Source organism: Pholis gunnellus (genome assembly GCF_910591455.1).
Source record: "Pholis gunnellus genome assembly, chromosome: 13".
Lineage (NCBI taxonomy): Eukaryota > Metazoa > Chordata > Actinopteri > Perciformes > Pholidae > Pholis > Pholis gunnellus.
The window spans coordinates 10,822,011-10,841,099 of NC_136540.1; the positions used below are offsets into that span (position 1 = coordinate 10,822,011).

Genomic DNA, 19,089 nt, shown 5'->3' on the forward strand with positions numbered 1-19,089 from the left:
CAAAATCATTACACTACAGTCTGTTACATCTAAATCTGATTGTGTGCCGAAACATCTCAATTGGTACAGAGACGTTTACAATTTGTCATCTTATGTAATGTTACCATAACCCATATTTGCTAATGTGCAGTTTTATTGGTTGGTTAATTAAAAATATCCATAACATACATTATCTGTTCATTCTGCAATCAAAGGCAGAAATCTACCACTTGATGGATAAAAATAAAAATAAAAAAACACTATTTTGTATTTAGCCCTCCCTCATTGGCACTTGAATGCACCACAAGTAAGAATGCCTTAAATGAAAGCCCTTGAATGCTGCAGCATCACTATACACCTGCTGATGTTGCTCAACCTGCTGGGTTTTCTTGGTAGGTAACTGACAGGAAAAGCAATCGGAAGGACAAAAAAAATGGCCTAACTTGTAAATAAACAGACAAATAACAAGTAATCAGCGCTCTGACTCAATATCAGGTGCTTTTTCTACATATTTCCCTACACAGGATATGACGTTCTGCCTCCACCTCCTGTCCATCACAGCTGAGGAGGTCCAGTTTAGTTCCACAGGGTGGCCCTTTAAACCACCGCTAAGAAAAGCCCGACTACAAAAAAAAACAGCATATTTCAAACCCTTTGCTGTTAAAAATGGCCCAGCTGCAGACCTGTTTGCAGGCTGACACCAACCGCCATCGTCTGCAGATCGGATAATAGTGCGAAGGACTTTTTTTTGAGTGACTGCAGGCTCGCGCCCTAGCTAACGTTACGCAGCTGTCTGAAACCAAAGCTAACCGGGGGATACCTAACGTTAGCTCTAACGGCTCGCTTTTTCTTTTTTTGTTGCCATATGATATATTGACGCACATTGCACGAGGGGGGATAAGGCATCTAGAGACAGCGACCACCGGACCAGCGATACGACTCCCGTGACGGTAAAATGGTCAAAGAAGAGGCCGACCGGCTGATCGAGAAGGCGAAGCTGTGTTTACGGTCAGGACGGACGGATCGGGCGCTGCAGCTGCTCTATGAAGCCCAGAATATTTACCCCAGCACCCGGGCCAGAGGTAAAATTAGCTGACGCACATTCTGCAATGGCAGTCCTGACCGGCTAACGTTGGCCAACCAGCCAACTCACCCCCTTTTGTATGAACAGTCGGACATGTATTTGACAGATTTCACGTTGGGTGCAGTGAATTGCTATTTTTAGAAGCAGAGACCAAACGCGAGCCTGCTAGCTTTAATACTTAATGTCTGTGTAGGCTGCATGCTGAGTTTAAGGACTCTTAAGGGCTTCCTTGTCTCCTTTGCGGTTCACTCTGAGGCAGTGCTGTGTTTGGATCTGACTTTGCTTTATCTCGCCCGTCATAACCAGGATGAATGAGTTGCGGTAGATTATTACCTGGAGCTCCCTGAACACACCGTGCATGAGGCAGTTAAATGTCACAGGGTCCATTTTACAGCAGTATGCACATGTAGTGCAAGGAGTGACTAACTTTTGATGTGCAGTGCACAGTTAACATCACTCTACTCATGTATTGTATAGATTAAAATAATTAATATATTTTTTAAATGCCTCCACAAATAAGTTTTAGAAAAATGGTGTCCATCCCTCCATCAGAGTCTCAGATGAATATCTTCTATGTTAATGAGCATTCAAGCTGTTCTGGAGGCCCTGCTATAATACTTTTTAATGTGTCATCAATCTGAATGTTAATGGTCGATTATATACATTTTTGTTGGCCGCTAACCTTAATTTAATTTGTGATATTCACCGGTACCGACACCTATCGTGTTTCAGCTTTCTCCATCATCTCTCCTCATTTCCACCTGACTTGTCAGCTGACCTCCGCCACTGTGTTCTTGTTTGCAGTGCTGATAGATGCCATAGTGAGGAACGGAGGCACCGCCGCTCCTCAAGCCAACCACGTCCCACCGCCGACCGGCTGGGGAGACGAGGACATCGGGAGCAATGAAACGAGTAACGTAGGTGGCGAGGAGAAGAAGAGCTTCACCGAGGAGCAGCGGCAGGGGGTTCTCAGGTGACTCTCGACTCTTTGACGTGTGCTTTTCACTTTGTCACTCAGCAATAGTATAATAATAACAATAATTTTTTATTGCAGGATAAAGAATTGCAAGGACTTTTACGAAATCCTCGGCGTTACCAAAAATGCCTGCGAGGAAGATTTGAAGAAGGCGTACAGGAAGTTGGCCCTCAAGTTTCACCCCGACAAGAACTTTGCTCCAGGAGCCACGGATGCTTTCAAAGGTACGAGAAAAGAACCTGCTTTGTTTCTGTGAGACTGGTGATGATACCTTTTCATTGTCCATTGTTATTGTGTTTTTGTGGGACTGCTTTTAGGACTGTTGTGAAGCACTACTCTCCTGATCCCACAAAGGGAATTCTTCTTCTTCTTCTTCTTCTCAGTTACCACCTCTCAGCAGAGTCAGAGGTCACGGTCGGTGCAGGAGCCGCGCCCTCACGCTCCTAGTGTCATGTTTAAACAAGCTTCAGCAGGGCAGAGGCTTTAAGGCGCGTCACGCAGCTTTAATACTTTGAATTAAGTTCAGAAATTCCTTCTGGAGCTGTTTGTATTCATTTATGGCCCAGTGGAGGTGCGGCCGGAGAGACGGGAGGAAAAAGATACTACATTAAGTGAATGCAGATATTCTAAAAACAACTGAAAGATGGTTAGTGTAGTTTTTTGCCTGCTGATTTTGCCCGTTCACCAACACGGGCAGCAGTTACAGGCAGAAGTACGTTAAAACCAAGAACGCCCAACTATCGCAATTTGCGTCAAAAATAATACTCCTCCTCTGAGTCATAGCTCAAGTTAAATCTCACCGCACAGAAATGACAAACGTATTTTTAAATGTAGTGGGACGTACACTTTCAGAGGAGGAACTCTGGTGTCCGCTTGTAAATCATGGAAATAAGAAAGTCCTTAAAATGGTGAAGTTTCCCTCAGTTTCAAAATGATCCAGTGGTAGTCGTGAGTACATACATGGTACATAAAGAGGAACCGCTAATAGCTAATTTAGCATAAGTGCAATGCTGCCAGTTTGCCAAAATATAAACAAATATAGGCAAAAAATAAACGGGGCTCACTTCCCCTAAAACTTAGGCCATGATTATCTACCTGTACTTTATTTTAAGGCGTCATTGGTGCGTATATTCTGCCGACCTATTTAAATGCCACGACCAAATGTTTCCCTCCTCTCCCAACAGCAATAGGCAATGCATATGCAGTGCTGAGCAACCCGGAGAAGAGGCAGCAGTACGATCAATACGGAGATCAATCGGCGGCTTCGAACGCGCCCCAACAATCCAACCACAGCCGCCACGGATACTACCGAAGCTTCAACAGGGACTTCGAGGCCGACATTTCCCCCGAGGAGCTCTTCAATATCTTCTTTGGAGGAAGATTTCCAACAGGTGGGTGTTACAATTTTAGGATTATGACCCACTGTGTTTATTGTGGAAGTGTCGAGGCTAAAGAAGCGCGTGTGTGTGTGTGTGTGTCTCTCTGCAGGAAACATCCACGTGTACACCAACCAGGGAGCCTCCTACTCTCAGTTCTATCAGCCTCGTCGTCGACGCGCTTTTGAGAGGCGCGAGGAGGTGGTGGAGGAGAACCAGAGTCAGGTCGGTGACTCACGAAAGCATGAAGACAAATCCCCGTTTAGCAATTACAGTATTATGCTGCTGTCTTCTTGGAGAGATGTGGCTGTGATCTAATCATTAACAGGCACTGGAGAAGTGAAAGGTTTTGGGGATGCATTTATAACATGGCTGCAACTTCCTAGTGACCGTTTTCTCCATACTGATTCATTTTCATGTCATTCATTTACGTCCCTCATAACTGCCTCACTTGCTCCAAAGACACTCTGTACTGTCGTGTGGCGTGAATCAGTGCAGCCTACATGCAGGATCATATGCGTTGTAATCTGTGCTGATTTTGTTTTGTATCTTCCCACAGAACACCTTCACAGCGCTGCTGCAGCTTCTCCCTGTGCTGGTGCTTATCCTCATATCAGTGTTTACTCAGATGATGGCCACTAACCCGCCCTACAGTCTCTTCTATAAGCCGTGAGTCTGTGGCACCTCACGACAAGTAGACATTTGAGCAAATCCCCGCGGTCGACGGCGGCGTTTCACTGAATCCATTTTAATCGTGTTTTCAGGGCCATGGGGCTGGTGGTGTCCAGGGAAACGCAGCACATGGGTGTGCCGTACTATGTGGATAAAAGTTTTGAGAAGGAATACCGCGGAGCTGCGCTGGATGAACTAGAGAAAACTATTGAGAGCGACTATATCGAACACCTGCAGAACAGCTGCTGGAAAGAGAAACAGCAAAGTAAGCGAGCAGCTCATTGGGCTTAAACAAGGAGTTGTTTTTCTTTTGTTACGGTGCAGGTATCGCTCATTTCGATAAAGCTCAAATCTTCATTTACAGTAAATCTTTTATATAATTTTCTAGCCAGAGCCTCAAAATCACATTGCATCCAAGGAAAGGTGCGGTAATTTGGGAAATATCCTTAATTACTTTCTGGCTGGAAATTGGGTGATACCATTGCTACTACTCTCATATCTGTACTTTAGATATGAGGCTACAGTCGGCAGCTGGGAGCAGTAACTTTGAATCTCCGCTGGTTGCCTGGCAACTAGTGCTACCTAAGACACACTCCGGCACACATCCCCGCATAGAACAGCAACGTGTTTTTGTACTGATTTTAAAAGAAAACAGGATTTAGTGTGTTGTTATCTTTAGAGGTGGCATGCAGGCCGATTTTGTGGGCCAGGCTAGTTTTGTTTTTTTCGCCATCCGCTTCCAGTCTTTATGCTAAGCTAAGCTTGCTGGCTGTAGCGTCATATTTACCATACAGACATGAGAGTGGTATTGTTCTTTTCATCCAACTCTATATTTCCCCCAAATGTCGCACTATTCTTTGAAGTGCAAAAAGCTGTTCTAAACCATTGTGACGCACCTCTCTTTTGGCGCTCCGTTTCTCCTCTGCAGAATCGGACTTGGCGAACCTCGGACAGCTGTACCGAGACGAGCGGTTGAAGCAGAAGGCCGAGTCCATGCGGCTGGACAACTGTGACAAACTGCACCGATTGGTCGGCCGTCAGAGAGGCAAATGAGGACCGCTCGAGTTTCTTTACAGACTATACAATAATGCATTTTATTAAAAAGTGTGTAATTTATCCAATCCGGCCACTTTGTAAAGAAATCTCTCTTAGGTACAGCGCAGTCGGTGGGAGATTATGCCACTGGAAACAATGTGCCTTCTCTCCTCTTCGATGGTAGAAAATAAGAGTTAGCATTGTTAGCTGCCCACCCTGGCTGTGGCGGCAGCAGCATCAAGTGCAGACTCTCTGTGGCAGTGTGTATGATGTCTCGGAGCCTTTAAACTTTCTTATAGAAATGGCATGACATAAGGGGTCTCCCTTTGGGGTTATGAAGGCAGTAGTATGTTCACTCATACACGTTCTAATCGTTTAGGTTTTGTAGCTTCCCTGTATTTCTTTTCTTTCATGTTTTTGTGTCCTTGCTGACATTTTAGGTGTTATTTAATAGTCAAATGGAGTGATTGTTGCCCGAGCATCTTGGCTCATCTTTTTTTTTTTCCTGTAGGAAGTAATAAAATACAGTGACTAATATAGTACTGTAGTCTTTGGACACATCTGAGAGCTTCTGTACTGTGAAATAACAGAGGACCTTTTTATTTATTATTACGACATTGACGAATCAGATTTCCTGTGGTTGATCAGGCAATTTGTCCTCTGGGACTATAGCAATAGGAGGCACATGACGGTTAAATTTAACAACTCTTGACAACATTTTTCTGATTGTGTGTTTGTAAAAAGGTTGCACTTGCCAAAAAATGCGCGGTCTCCTACTGTAGAGCTTCCTGCTGCTCACACAGGGGTTTTATTACGCTGGTCATTAAAGCTTCCACTCAGGAAGTCGTTCGGTACTTAAGCTGCAGGCATGTGTTTGAGGTTTAGGAGTGAGAAAAGACTGTTGTGTGTCGCAAAAAGTTTGTCATTTTTGATTTGTCACAAGCGAAGAGCCCATTCACAGCCCTGCACAACGTCCTGGTGTACCTGGCAGATAGGAGAAGCTCGACTGTGAGCAACATCTGTGAGGTCGCTTGGGCTTCAACAGCATGCAATACCTTCTTTTCCCAAACCATGCAGAAGCTTACATTATTTTGTATATACCATTTGGCCCATGTTTTATAAATTCTGTACCTTTTTTGTCATTTATACTGTTTTATGAAGAATCATTTTGTTCTCATCTCCAACAGAATTATCAGTTTAAATCGTTTTAATCGGACGCTAACCTTGTGGAGGTGTTAACTTTAATTCTTTATACCAACCACAGATGATTTAAATCCTAAACAGACGCTGATACTTGTTTCTGTGCACTAAGGCTGCCTCAGCTGTTCTCATACAATATTCAGGTTCTTCTCGAGCACTTTTAAGTTAACGTTCAATCCTGTGTTCCCTATTGTTGCTGTTGCATGCATCCCAGTGAGCGAGTGTGTGTTATTAGTTACGTATTTATTTTTCAGCAACCACATCTTCATGACTACTGACACAGTAAATGTTAATTGACTAGAATATTCAGGTCCACACTGTAACTCCAAACATGTAAAAACCTTGACTGTGATACGCAAAAATCAGGTTTTGGTATCAGTCGGGGTCGTAGTACATCTGAGCAAACACTGCAGAATTCAGTTTTCAGCCAAATATACCTGAAAATAAAAGATGTAATCAGAGTATGTCTTGGCCTGTCTGATTTGTTCATTCATCATTTGGTGGTGGTTTGACTCTGAATGCTTCGTTTGTTTGGTGACATCATTAGAAGACTACACATTATCCTACTACTGCTATAACAATCAAAGTCTCTTTATTTCAAGGTGATCGGGCAGCGAGACTGAGAATGACAGCAAATATTTATATTTTAAATGTAAAATATATCGCAAAGAAGCTGAACCAAACACATTTACTGTGTCTGAACCTCTCACTGCTGTCTCTGGAAAAACATCACAAAAAGTTCCCAAAAAGGCTTTAATGTTTCTGCACATTTGCACCTTCACAGGATCTGTCCAATTACTTCCTGGAACATGCGAGGTTTGACTTGCTGCACGTACAACTTGAGATCGTATTAAACTTTCTTTCTGTTTGACTCTACACATGAGCGATCAAACTAATATCTGTTTATACCGTTGATGCCAGTTACAGATGTCTGGATTTAACAGACATGGAAAAGCCTTTGTTTACATAAGTCAGTGGACATCTTCATAGTGAAAACATGAACACAATGTATTTGCATGCTCAGCAGAAATGAGCAAGTAGACAACAGCAACAGTATGGCATCTTGTAAATGAGTTGCTTGAGCTCATTCCTGATAAAGTCTGCATGCTTTTCCCGACTGATACACAGTGCACTAAACATCAATGTCATGAATTAGGCAAGGCAGACTTTTTGATACAAAAAAAATAAAGATATCAAATGCTAACGTTTTAAATTTTCACACTGGAAGTCACTGCTTTCGATTGGACGGCTCTTGAGCAGCAAGGTTTCAGCAAACTGTAATAATGTGTCACTGCTGTGACGTGTTTTGTGTTGGAATCGTGGGAAACGTTGATGCCAATTCAAGCTTAAAATAGTGGAATGAGGGCTTTTTATGACGTTTTATTGTTTATTTTAAAGTCCACAAAACATTTTAATAACGGGACGTTTTCTCAAAAATACTGAAAATGACACAGAATATGCATGTTGATACTGTTTCACTGGAAGTGCACCCTTAATAAAATCAATTCATCACAAAAAAACACAGCCATATTTAAAAATGATCAGAGAGTTTTTTAAATAAGTATATTAGCATGTACCCCTCACCCCCTGATCCTTCTCAACTTCTAGCTAAATCAGACTCTTTGGCCTTTGGTTTTACATTGTATCACCAACATGGTATGTTTCTTAAAATCAACCAGACTAATCTGAAGTAAAACCAGGTCTGGTCACCAATCTGTAGGCTAGGAGTAACGTTTATCTTCATTTACAATACAACCTGATGCAATTCAGAGCAGGCTAAGTCTAAGTGATCTGCAGCTACGTCTATGAAAAGTTTGACCTTTTCTTCCCACCCCATTGTAATCTGGGATTATACAGTTTATAATCCATGTCTCTATGGCTGTCTCAGAGGAAATGAGCTTCTCCATATTACAGTCTATCTATTTCACCGGGAGTGCAAATCAAGGTGACGCTGCAGTTTATGCAGAGTGGGAATCTGTGCAACTGACAGGATGAGTTCAGCTTTGTGTTTCTTTCAATTCAACCCTGGAACACTATTGGATAAAATTGTCATACTGGATGTTCATTTCTTCATCTTGATGTCAGCTTCTATGGCACAACGGCGCCCCCTGGTGCCTCCATCCTGCAGTCAAAGAGAGGAAGAAAAATAAAACATTAGACCGCTCGCCTTCACTCATGTGTGACAGAAGCCACACCAGTGTTTCGCTGTTCAAACAAGTTGATCTTCAAGATGTTTGAGTCACAAATGTCAGCCAAATACCATGTTTGCTGAGCTCTATATGAATGAGTTATTCCTTTGTTTTAATTGAACAACTGTAGTTTTATTGTCTGCTTCAGGAAAAAAAAAGACAAGAAAGTAAGGGGAGGTTTGAAAGACTGTAGGATGGGTACTTACAAACAGAGAAAGAAGGAAGGCAGGAGAGGACATGGAGACAGTGTCCTGTAAGAGGAAAATGAGGCATATCAGCGCTGGGACACAAAAGTGCATTGAAAGTCTCAAGAGAAGGCAAAATAATGGCAACACATATATAGATCAGAATCTATTCAGCAGAAGGAAAGGTTGAAATAAGCTTTAACAGAATATATAATAAAATAATATAGAGGTATATCATCATGTGGCCATTTCAAATGTTTACTATTCATTTCCTCGCTGCACTGCAATCTCACTACTTATCCAGATATATTTAAAAAGGAACATGCCAGCATGTCAAGCTCATTAGCTAAATACAACACATACATACAGTGTATACTTGTCAACCATTTCAACCATTCAAAGCACAGCATGATGTTTTACAATCATCTCCTACCTTCGAGTCAACTTCTGGTTCTAGTTAACATCAGAACGCTATAAAACATCAACATTCAGCACTTAGAACTTCAGATCATGACAATATGATTCTCCTGCAGCTTTGTCAACAGCCAACTAGATGCGTAGGTCACAATGGAAGGGATGTGAAAAAGAACTCTAACTCTGACTAACTGGAAAATCTTCTTTATTTCACCAACACGTTTCCGGCACAGGTTGAAAACACTAAAATATGTTGTTTTGCCAAAGTTATTTTGTTATAGTTTGTTATTTGGGCATGGTGATGTAGCTGTAATGTAGTTAAATGCTTTGTTTCTGTAATCAGTTTCTGTACAAATCTCCAACGTAAACTCAGTCACATTATCATCAACATCAATAATGCAAATAAAGGACTAAATATTAATTGTGATTCATCGGGTCAATTATCTGCCAGTTCATGTCCATACTGTCGTGTAATTAATGGTAAACAATAGCTTTGTTGACGGTGGAATATCAATGTATCAAACCTACTGTATGCTTTGGTAAATAGTTGTCAGTAATAGTCTTTACATTATTGCATTATTACATTATTGCCTTCCATTTTCCAAAGCATAGACGTTATGTTCTAAAACAAATGTATTGCTTTCCAGTCAACCATTGGTTTGAAACTTGTTTGAGATACATACAGTACTCACCACAGTGAACAATGTATTGTCTTTTTATACTAATAAAAATATAGTATGTTAATATAGTAATGCATTCAAAGATAAGGTATGGCATTCATTAACTGATGTCTGCAAAGTCAGTGCTATAAGATGAACAATAAACAACTTGTGACATTGGTGGATTTTAGCATGAAACTAAACAAAAGTTGACTTTTTACAAAAACATGTTTACTAAGTCTCTCTGTGAGTTGATTGTGATAGCATTTGAAACCAATGGCTACCTGGAAGGAAATCACTCTAAAAAAAACTAATATCATGCTTTGGAAAGTGCCAGGCAGATCTACTCGGCCTGTTGTCTCACCCTTCGTCTCTTCTTCTGTACTCTCTGCTTTTGTCAAAATTCTAGTGAAGCACCTTGTCAGTAGAGTCCTGTTTGCGTGTGCTCTCACGGCCCCTCAGGCTTTTGGCGCTGATACCAGACTCTGAGGTCTCCATGATGAGCTGGGTAGCCAGGAACTGCTGGATCTGCTCCAGGACATCACGCTGCATCTCCAGAGCCATGTGGTACACGTCATGATCCAGGCTGTTGTACATGACCGCGTTCTGAAACATCAGCATGATGTCCCTCTGGAACTCAGCCGTGTTCCGTATCAAACCGGTCTCAATGCTCTTTTTTATGGCGGCAAGGTCCATGGGCCTGTAGAAGTGAAGCGCAAAGAGGGGGGGTTAGAGTGGCCTTCAATGTCAATAATCCAATGCCATCCAGCAAAGGTTGTTTTTCTTCGTGCCTGAAAATTTTACTATTGTGTGATGTAAGATGTGTCACTCTGCACGAGCAACACGACCACGATTGCAACTATAAGTGAATTGAAAATAGGCATAAAATATGACCACAGCAGACGTGTCCCGTGCTTACCTCTGCACGATACTGTGGTACCCAGGTGCAATTTCATCAGTTACTGGCTGCAGGAATACATTTGCATACCTACAACAGATTTGCATAAATCACATCGGTTTCAGAAATGATACAACACATTCCATATTTTAGAGGCTGATCATCAGGGGCTAGCGTTACTGTTGAGAGTCATAATCTGACCTGTGATTGGCCGCTGCGCGCCACACCAGCATAATGGCTTTCTTCCAGATCTTGTGAGCCTGTAGAGCTTCATGGTCCTCGCTGCACACAGAACTGCACAACGACGGTGTGTAGGGAAGGTATACAAACGGGATAGGTCATTATTATCAAGCAGAACCTGATCTGCAGCATGACGCAGCAAGAAATTGCCTCGTGTGTGCGAGTTTGCGTTTCACTCACAACAGTGACGAGGTGGGGCTGCTGGGGATGGAGTCCGCGGTCGTGTGGAGCTGTAGAGACGAGGAGGCCGTGTGGAGGCTGTACCCGTCCTCACTCTCGCTGGCCGCGGGCTCTAGCTCCATCTCGCCGTCGGGCTCCGACAAGAATCCCTCCACCCCGTCGGCCTCTTCGTCTCCACACACTTCTGGCCCGTTGAGCTCCCGGTACACTTTATTCCCCGAGGCTTTCTCTCCTCCCCCAACACTTATTCCATCCTCCGCTTTCATCCCCTGCAAAGACGGAGAAAGATGCCGAGATTCAAACAGAGCTTACAGCGCAGGGATACTGTGGAAACTGTACGCACTCTGCATTTCATTACAAGCAACATGTTCGCTTTGTCCTCGGTGGGTGCTATACCTTGGGGTTCCTTTCTGTCAGTGGGCTATCTTCTAACACTGAGTCTGCCAAGATAATAAAGATAGTAAAGATGAATAATAAGAAGGAAATGGTTGTGCAAAATGTATAGTTGCATGCCAACTGCATGTTCTGAAACCAAGTGAATACTAGCATTGATGCATATCGGTGTGCATACCTCCATGGGGTTTTTCAGGTATTTGCTGTGCCCACTTTTCACTCTCACATTTTTGAGTAACATCCAATGAAATTTGCGCCAACACTCCAGTCTCTCTCATTGCCTCGGGGTGTGGAGGTGCTCCAGTGTGGCAGTGCTCCAAACTCTTTGAGCTGCGTGAGGATGAGGAGGTGTGAGGAAGGCCCCTTAGTCCCTTGGGGAATACTGCCAGACCGCTATCTTGACTGATGCACAGAGAGGAGAGTGAAGCTGAAGTCCCACCCTGAACTTCTAACACTTCTGTCTTCCTCTCCGGGCTACTGTGAAGACACAAGGACTGTTGGGCCCCTGTGGGCACTGCGGGATGAGACTCATGGGGCTGGAGAGGCCCAGGCTCCCAGGCACCAGACAAAGCATGGCCGTTCTCCTCACACAGTGACAGCGCAGCCTCAACTGCAGCTGCATCCAAAGCCTCTGCAGTCACATCTGTCTGTAGAAGAAGAGATATGACTCTTGATCTTAAAGCAGAATTGAGCTATTCCACTATTTTTTTCATAGTTTGCCACGTCCGGTCTGGTGAATCTCAGAAGTGATGTTGGTGAGTTAACTATTTTCAGAACTCACGACTAGATTGACGACCAAAGTGAAAAAAAAAAAACATCAAGCAGGCATTATTCATCACAAACAATGCCGTGAAAATATGTAGGACTTTTCACCTTGTCCTCAATGATGGCGATAATGTCCCCCACCGTCTTCAGGTCCAGCTCATCCACCATGTAGGACACAGTCACGTCCTCCTCACTGAGCTCGGCCACCTTATCCCCTGCAGAGATAGGCTGGCATCCAGGGGGCAAAGACGGCACCATCACATCCACCTCTGCACACAGACAACAACCGGTTTTCAACTACAATTTCAAATTAGCAGGAGCAGTTTGTAAAAACATTCATTTTTCTATTTCTACTTCACAGAATACCTAGCTCAAGCTTTATCATTTGCTTGTATTTAAATATGAACCACAATGAATCTCTTGTTTACTTTTATCTTTGTTAACCTTGACCAAGAAATTGAGATACCTTTATATATTAAAAACACATTAAGTAGTGTATACATAAGATACAAACGTTTTTTGTATCACAAGTATGTTTTTCCTCCAATGTATACAATTGTGTACATGACACATTATGTTAATAAAATGAGACTTGTGACATCTCAGTTTTGCTCTGACATTGCACAATAAATGAACCCTTAAGTCTACTTTTGCAAATGAATGATTACAGTTAACAATCTTAGGTCTATTATTATTCTCAAGCTACAAAGAATATGACATTAAGGATGCAAGGAGGTTTTAGCGTGTGGATTGAGCTCTGAGTGGTCTGGGTCAAAGCGGACAGACCTGTATTTGCTGAGGCAGTAGAGTCAACAGACACAGGCGTGGCAGCAGAGAGAGGAGCACTGGAGGCTGAGTCTGCACTGACCATGAAACCTAACGGGGCAGAAAACTGGGTGGGACCTGCCTCCAGGAGACGCGACAACATCGGGGCACCTGCCATGCAAGCGTCCATAAACATGAACACACAAAGTGCAGAGTGCAGACAAAGGAGCGGAGGCTTTCGGTTAGCCAATGTATAGGAGCAAACAGCTTAGACGACAGTAGAAAGCACACATCCATTTAGGATTCAAGGAGAAAAGCTAACAAATATAAAACAGCTTCCTACATAGTTTTCTTCTTTGTGCCAAAGGGGATTCTACTAAATATCATCTTGATTTAGATGAAATCTTATTTCAATCAAATATTTTGTGAGATGTTCTTTTTTTTTGTTTTTTTTTACTTTTACATAAAATCAGTGTAAAGAACATCATGAACACAAATCAAACACTGCATCTGTACCTGTTGCCTGAGTGAGAGGTTGGCTAGGTGGAGCCAGCTGCAAGTCATGTGCTCCTGTCATATTAGCAGTGGTCACGTCCCCCTCCCCAATCTGGGATGTAAACGCATACGTGCATGTCAAACATTTTTGCCAGTTCTCTTGTACATAAAGTGCACATCAAGTATACTACATCATTTTTTTGAAAATAATACAAATTTATCGCTGAATGTCTTTGTGATATTTCTACAATTTGATTGGAATCCCTGTGCAAATATTTATACAAAGAGCCCTAAAGGCAGCGCTGCATGTCAGAGCAGAAATGTTACCAGAGGAATGTGAGGCGGCAAAGAGCAACTAAAGGATCAACTTATTCTGACACAATGGGATTTCACAAGAGCACAGTTGGCTTCATCAAAAAATGGAACTGAAAGAACAAGCTGGGCAATTCCAGGAGGTAACTGTCCAGCAACCATTTCCAGAAGAACCTTGGCAGGGACTGGCTGAACGACAGCTCCTTGGCTGCAGTGCGAAGTCATGCCACACGGAACCACTGATGACATCTGACAAAAGGCTTGGAGGTAAAAAAAAAAAAAAGTAAATGACAGCAAACTGGAAGCAAAAACAGGTTGCGTGTTTTGCAGTTTGCAATAAGGCGCCTGAGAAACTAAGAGGCAAAACATTCAGTGGTGCATTAAAACCAACCGTTGAAGTCTTCAGCTACAATGCAGAGAGAGAGAGACAGGACACTTAACACAAACCAACACAATTAGAGCATTAAAAAACAAATGCAAAATATATTTAGTGATGTGTTAACTCTCAAATGATACACACATTTTATTTTTTTTTTCAAGTCAAATCATTTCAAGAAAGCAAAACAAAATAATTTCCTGACTAAATGTACTGTTTCAGTTGTACAGCCTCTTAGACCTTTAAGGATAGAAAGCACTGTTTTCCAAAAACAGTAAACTTGTTTCCAAAATCAGTAAACTTGTTAATGCTTCAGAGTGAATTTGACCACAGATAGAAGTAATAACAGGACAAAAAAAACATATTCAGAACACAGCAATGGTCTTAAACAGGACTACAGATGACCTTGTGTAGCCAAAGACAACACCTGAACCCCGTTCAAAAAGGAGTGGAATTAACTGAAGACAGTTGTTCGCATAAGCACCTCATCCAACTTTACCAATCTACGGACACTGAGATGTCCTGAGGTGAAAACAGACTCTGTGTTTCAAAAAAACAACACATTACAATGCAATACATTTGCAAAAAAAAAATGACTAAAGGCTTTATGCAACTGGCAAAACAAACCACAACTTCCAAAAAAAAAATTAAAAAAGAAAAATGATTAAATAGTAACTCTACAAAGAATGAGATGAAGATGGGGTTCCCTGCAGACTTGAACATATTAATTAGAGAGCTTGGCACTGTTGGCATAACACAGTAAGTCCCCTCCACATACCAGTCTGGAATTTGTGGCCAAGATACTGCCTTTCTTCAGTAACTCTGACAGGAGTGGAGACGGTGGGGGTGTGGCTTTCAGGCCCAGGAGCTTCTTTTGGATGGGATCATCCAGAAGTGACCCGGGGCTGACGTCATCACTTCCTGGTCCAGAAGACTCAGCAATTGTCATTAATCTGGCTGATCCTGAAGCCTGGAGACAGAGAGACACAAACGTGACGTCACATTTCCATACCAATCGAAAGCATGCTCTCATTGATCAACTCGGATTGAGTGTGGGAATGGTCAAAAAATATTACACTCTTTTGTGATATATAATTATATTATTATTATTATAATAATAAAGTCATATTTAAATCATTTTTATACCTTACAGCAGTGATGGAAAGTTCATTCTAACAGTTAAAAATATGCAGCATAATATATATATATATATATAATATGAATTATGTCTTAAACAAAGATGAAAACTGATTTTTCTGCTGAGCAAAGCTTGACTACTGTTGAACCTACGGTGACTTACATTCTTTGTCAACGCAAGATCCAGCGTCAAACACTCGAGTGGGTCACCTGGTGAGAACTCCTGGCTCGGGGAGCTGCAGCCTGAGGGCGATTGTGTGGCGACTCCGGGCTCTCGCTTAGATGTGTTCTTTGCCACCTGTCTGGCTGGAAGAGGGAGGGGCAGCATAGAGAGGATTACTTTATCAGTCACACAAAAGCGGATGTTCAAATTTCATTTTTTGGCCCCACACAAGAAACATGTGCCATGACTATCCTTCTTTTGCATGCTAGCAGCATGGGGCTGTTTCAACTGCACAATTTTACTTAATATTAGTTGTCCCCCCCCCCCCCCCACCCAAAAAAAAAAAAAAACACTAAAAGTGAAGGAGATACCCTGATAAGCAGCATTTGTGTTTTTTCTTTTCAACTCTGCTTCCTTCTCCTCCAGTTTCTTCTTCCTGACACATAAGATACACACATGTATTTTGCTTGTTAGTAGGGAGAGTCTAATGTCTAAGCTTTACAAACACAAAAACAGATGTACTGTGTGATTGTTTAAACAGGACAGATAGAAAGTGCGTTGCTTCTTACTGCAGAATGTCTGCCCATAACTCTTCTAGTTTGGAATCTAGACGTCCTGCTTGAATCAGTTCAGCTTCTCTCTTCAGCTTCCTACGGAAACAGCAGCGCATCAACCAATCTCATTGATCTTAACTCCTGAGATGTTTTCACGACGACAGTGATGTCTTCTTGCTGTTAAAAGTTAAGCTTGTATACCTGTGCTTCTCCTGTGTTTCTTTGATCAGCTTTTTTAGTGCATCAATCCTGTCAGCTGTCAGCCTACGGACTATCACATCCTCCACTGTCTCCACCACTTCACCTCTCTCGCCGCGCTTCCGCCTGAAGGCAACAAATGCACTGTTAGTTGAAGACATTGTTTTCTGGCATAGACTGTCAATGCATGTGTCGAACAGTACAAAGCTATGTAATCTATTTTAGCTTGCGAGTCTACAAAAGCAGGCTCGAGGTAAAAGTCACTGAGGCACTCACTTTGGGGCCTCTGTTGTTTCCAGGAGCTCAGAGTACTTGGAGGCACAGTGCTGTGAAGAGACAAAGAAGAAGAAAGAAACAGCTTTGAGACAGGACAACATAAAATGTGGCAAAAGCACTGCAGAGGTCATGAATTTGGTCATTGCGGTAGAGTGAGATCGGATTTTTGTCACACCTTTTGAGAGAACCAGTCAGGCGGTCGGCCGGGTTCTGCGAATGGTTTGATGGCTCGACTGACAGACACCCTGTTGAGATGAAGAAATGTTGAAAGATGATCAAAGACGAAATACATATTCAAGACAAGTCCAAAACAGGCTACTATTTCTATCCTGTTTTATTGTAGTCTTAAAACATTTGTATTTTCTTCTTCCAAGTATTAATTCTTATATATCTATTTTTGTTATTATTACTATTTTTTGGAAGCATTTTAGTTGTAAATTCATGCAAAATGTATGCTAAATTAAGGCCAGCATGCACCGGGCAACACCGTGGACAGTATGGCAGCTGAAGACAAGGTTAGTTCATCTTATTTGCATCACTTTGGACTGTGAGAGAAAACAACAGCAACCATAACTTCAAGCACACCTGAGGGGCCACCCATATTGACAATATACAACCTTAAAAAGCTCAAATTAAAAATGTCTATGCATGGCTACATCATAGACGACTGACACACAACAAAGAAGCACTGGCACTAGTTTTAGCCTAAAGGGGCAATAGCAGAGCAGCAGTACAGTATACCAGTTCTGGTCTCCACTCTTCATGACAGATGTGGCCAAACACAGCTTCTCCCTCACCGACCATGGCTCTGTTGGTCCGATGACAAGTAGCTTGTGTTCTGCAGAACAAAAACATGATACGTGCTTTATATAGTTCATGTTTAACTGCGTTGCTGCATAGTTCTCAGGCCTGGTATGGGCACTACAATTAATCTCTTGAAGCTTCATTTCTCTGCTACCTAAAAACCTGCCCACCATGCAGTTCGCACGCAACTGCTTTGGAATCAGCGTGCAAAGGAAAAAAAAAAATAATAAAATAAAAAAGCATATCGATAATGCTTCTGATTGTAACAGGAGCCACCATCGGTGTCAACAGAGCTGTCAACTGTCTAATGACAGCGATGAATCCTTGCAGGCTGCAGGAGCGGAGGGAGCCGTGCAAGGAAGTTCGCGGTGATAACATCAACAGCACGGACACTCTCTCTCTCCGCTAGCGGATAGCATGCATTGACATTTTTCTATGTGCCGACGTTACTCACTTCCAACCCCGTTTGCCATCTTCCTGTCATCCCGACATCCCATACATCTCGGTGGATGGAAACCCGGGAATAAACACGACACTGGCGAGGTCCGCACACGACATGCATCAAAATATGGACGTCAACATGAATGCATGTTACGTTACGGGGCTGTTGAGGCTTCCACGATTTTTCTTTTTTCTTTCTTTCTCAACGTTAGCTCAAATGCTACTCTCTGTAAGGAGTCGAAACAAAACGGGTTTTGATGCCGCGTTGGTCTCTACGGAGTGCGTGCTACCCAAGAAAACGGCCATGCGAGAACATGTAGCTTTACTGTAACGTTATTTAATCATTGTGGCTGTAGAAGTGTTCGTACACGCCCACCACAGGAGCGTAATGAGGGTAACACCCGGGGAGCTTTTTTCTGTCCTAAAGCTAAATCACTTGTTCTAGAGTTTCATACAAAGATGCCCCCTCTCGTGTTGCTGTAGAATAACAAGAGTAATCATAATACGTGTACAAAATCATGTATGCGTTGAGCCCGACATGTAGAGGGTTATGAGATGCCACTGTAGTGAAAACCTGGAACCAGTTAAGTGTTCATACTTTGCCAGTTATGACTCATATCTAATATTATGACATTGGAACAGCTGTTACAGGTATTATAAAATCACTACAGCAAATTACATATAGATTACATTGACTGGGAATATTTAAGATGCCAAACAAAGGAATATTAAGTGAGATACAATACACATTCGTATATGTATTTCTTATTGGATTTTAGTGTGTCATATTTAAGTTAAAAAAACATGTTAAAAGGACTTTTCAATGCCAGATTTAAAAAAAAAAAGAATCAAAACAGAGAAAAACAGAAGCTATTAATGTTTCCAGTAATCACCTGTAAATGCTGTTCTGTGGGCTTTTTCATACAGACGGGTCACACTTTGAGAAGCAGGAGCAACAGACTAGAAAAACTGGTTTACAGCCCGTATGAAAACAACCAGGGTATCATCTTTAAATAAGCATATTCCAATATATGTGGTTGTTGCGTTTGGCCACTTCCTGCATGCTGTATCTCCCTTTTATCTCACTGCTAGTTGCCTGTTGTTTTCTAATTTGCAATCCCACATTGAAGCTCTAAATTGGCTAATGGTCTGAACAACAGGGAAGTATTTTCTTTTCCCTGTAATTATACCAGAATAGATCATTTCTGTTTTTTAACTGATATACCACAGTATTTATTTGGTATTGTGTAGATTTGCTTATAAGGAAATAAAGTATGGCTGAAGACAGATGTCTTTAAACGTTAACACTTAAATGTTAAACAT

General features: G+C 42.1%; 3 protein-coding genes across 7 annotated transcripts; 1 reads left to right on the plus strand and 2 right to left on the minus strand.

Annotated features, from left to right (window-relative positions):
• Nucleotides 1-554: 554 nt before the first annotated feature.
• dnajc18 (DnaJ (Hsp40) homolog, subfamily C, member 18) lies at nucleotides 555-6,781 on the plus strand. Its single transcript, XM_079171026.1, has 8 exons — nucleotides 555-1,061; nucleotides 1,868-2,036; nucleotides 2,118-2,263; nucleotides 3,224-3,430; nucleotides 3,528-3,640; nucleotides 3,975-4,084; nucleotides 4,180-4,352; nucleotides 5,016-6,781. Exons 1-8 carry the CDS (start codon nucleotides 935-937, stop codon nucleotides 5,138-5,140), a joined length of 1,170 nt encoding a protein of 389 aa, XP_079027152.1. The 5' UTR covers nucleotides 555-934; the 3' UTR covers nucleotides 5,141-6,781.
• Nucleotides 6,782-7,701: 920 nt separating this feature from the next.
• Nucleotides 7,702-13,657, minus strand: LOC306705367 (bromodomain-containing protein 8-like). Of its 5 annotated transcripts, none has more exons than XM_079172103.1 (11): nucleotides 13,527-13,657; nucleotides 13,032-13,181; nucleotides 12,354-12,514; nucleotides 11,659-12,127; nucleotides 11,484-11,527; nucleotides 11,088-11,356; nucleotides 10,869-10,961; nucleotides 10,689-10,757; nucleotides 10,187-10,469; nucleotides 8,718-8,762; nucleotides 7,702-8,444 (listed from the first exon to the last, which is right to left on the minus strand). In XM_079172103.1, exons 1-11 carry the CDS (start codon nucleotides 13,585-13,587, stop codon nucleotides 8,385-8,387), a joined length of 1,704 nt encoding a protein of 567 aa, XP_079028229.1. In that variant the 5' UTR covers nucleotides 13,588-13,657; the 3' UTR covers nucleotides 7,702-8,384. The 5 variants fall into 5 exon arrangements, 4 of the variants coding, with proteins under 4 accessions (XP_079028229.1, XP_079028230.1, XP_079028231.1 ...); XR_013767336.1 differs by having other exon boundaries at nucleotides 8,411-8,444; nucleotides 10,134-10,469; XM_079172104.1 differs by lacking the exon at nucleotides 8,718-8,762.
• A 1,237-nt stretch (nucleotides 13,658-14,894) lies between these two features.
• Nucleotides 14,895-18,092, minus strand: LOC306705368 (bromodomain-containing protein 8-like). Its single transcript, XM_079172107.1, has 9 exons — nucleotides 17,780-18,092; nucleotides 17,263-17,359; nucleotides 16,697-16,766; nucleotides 16,522-16,571; nucleotides 16,249-16,371; nucleotides 16,063-16,143; nucleotides 15,865-15,929; nucleotides 15,494-15,636; nucleotides 14,895-15,163 (listed from the first exon to the last, which is right to left on the minus strand). Exons 1-9 carry the CDS (start codon nucleotides 17,820-17,822, stop codon nucleotides 14,918-14,920), a joined length of 918 nt encoding a protein of 305 aa, XP_079028233.1. The 5' UTR covers nucleotides 17,823-18,092; the 3' UTR covers nucleotides 14,895-14,917.
• Nucleotides 18,093-19,089: the final 997 nt, after the last annotated feature.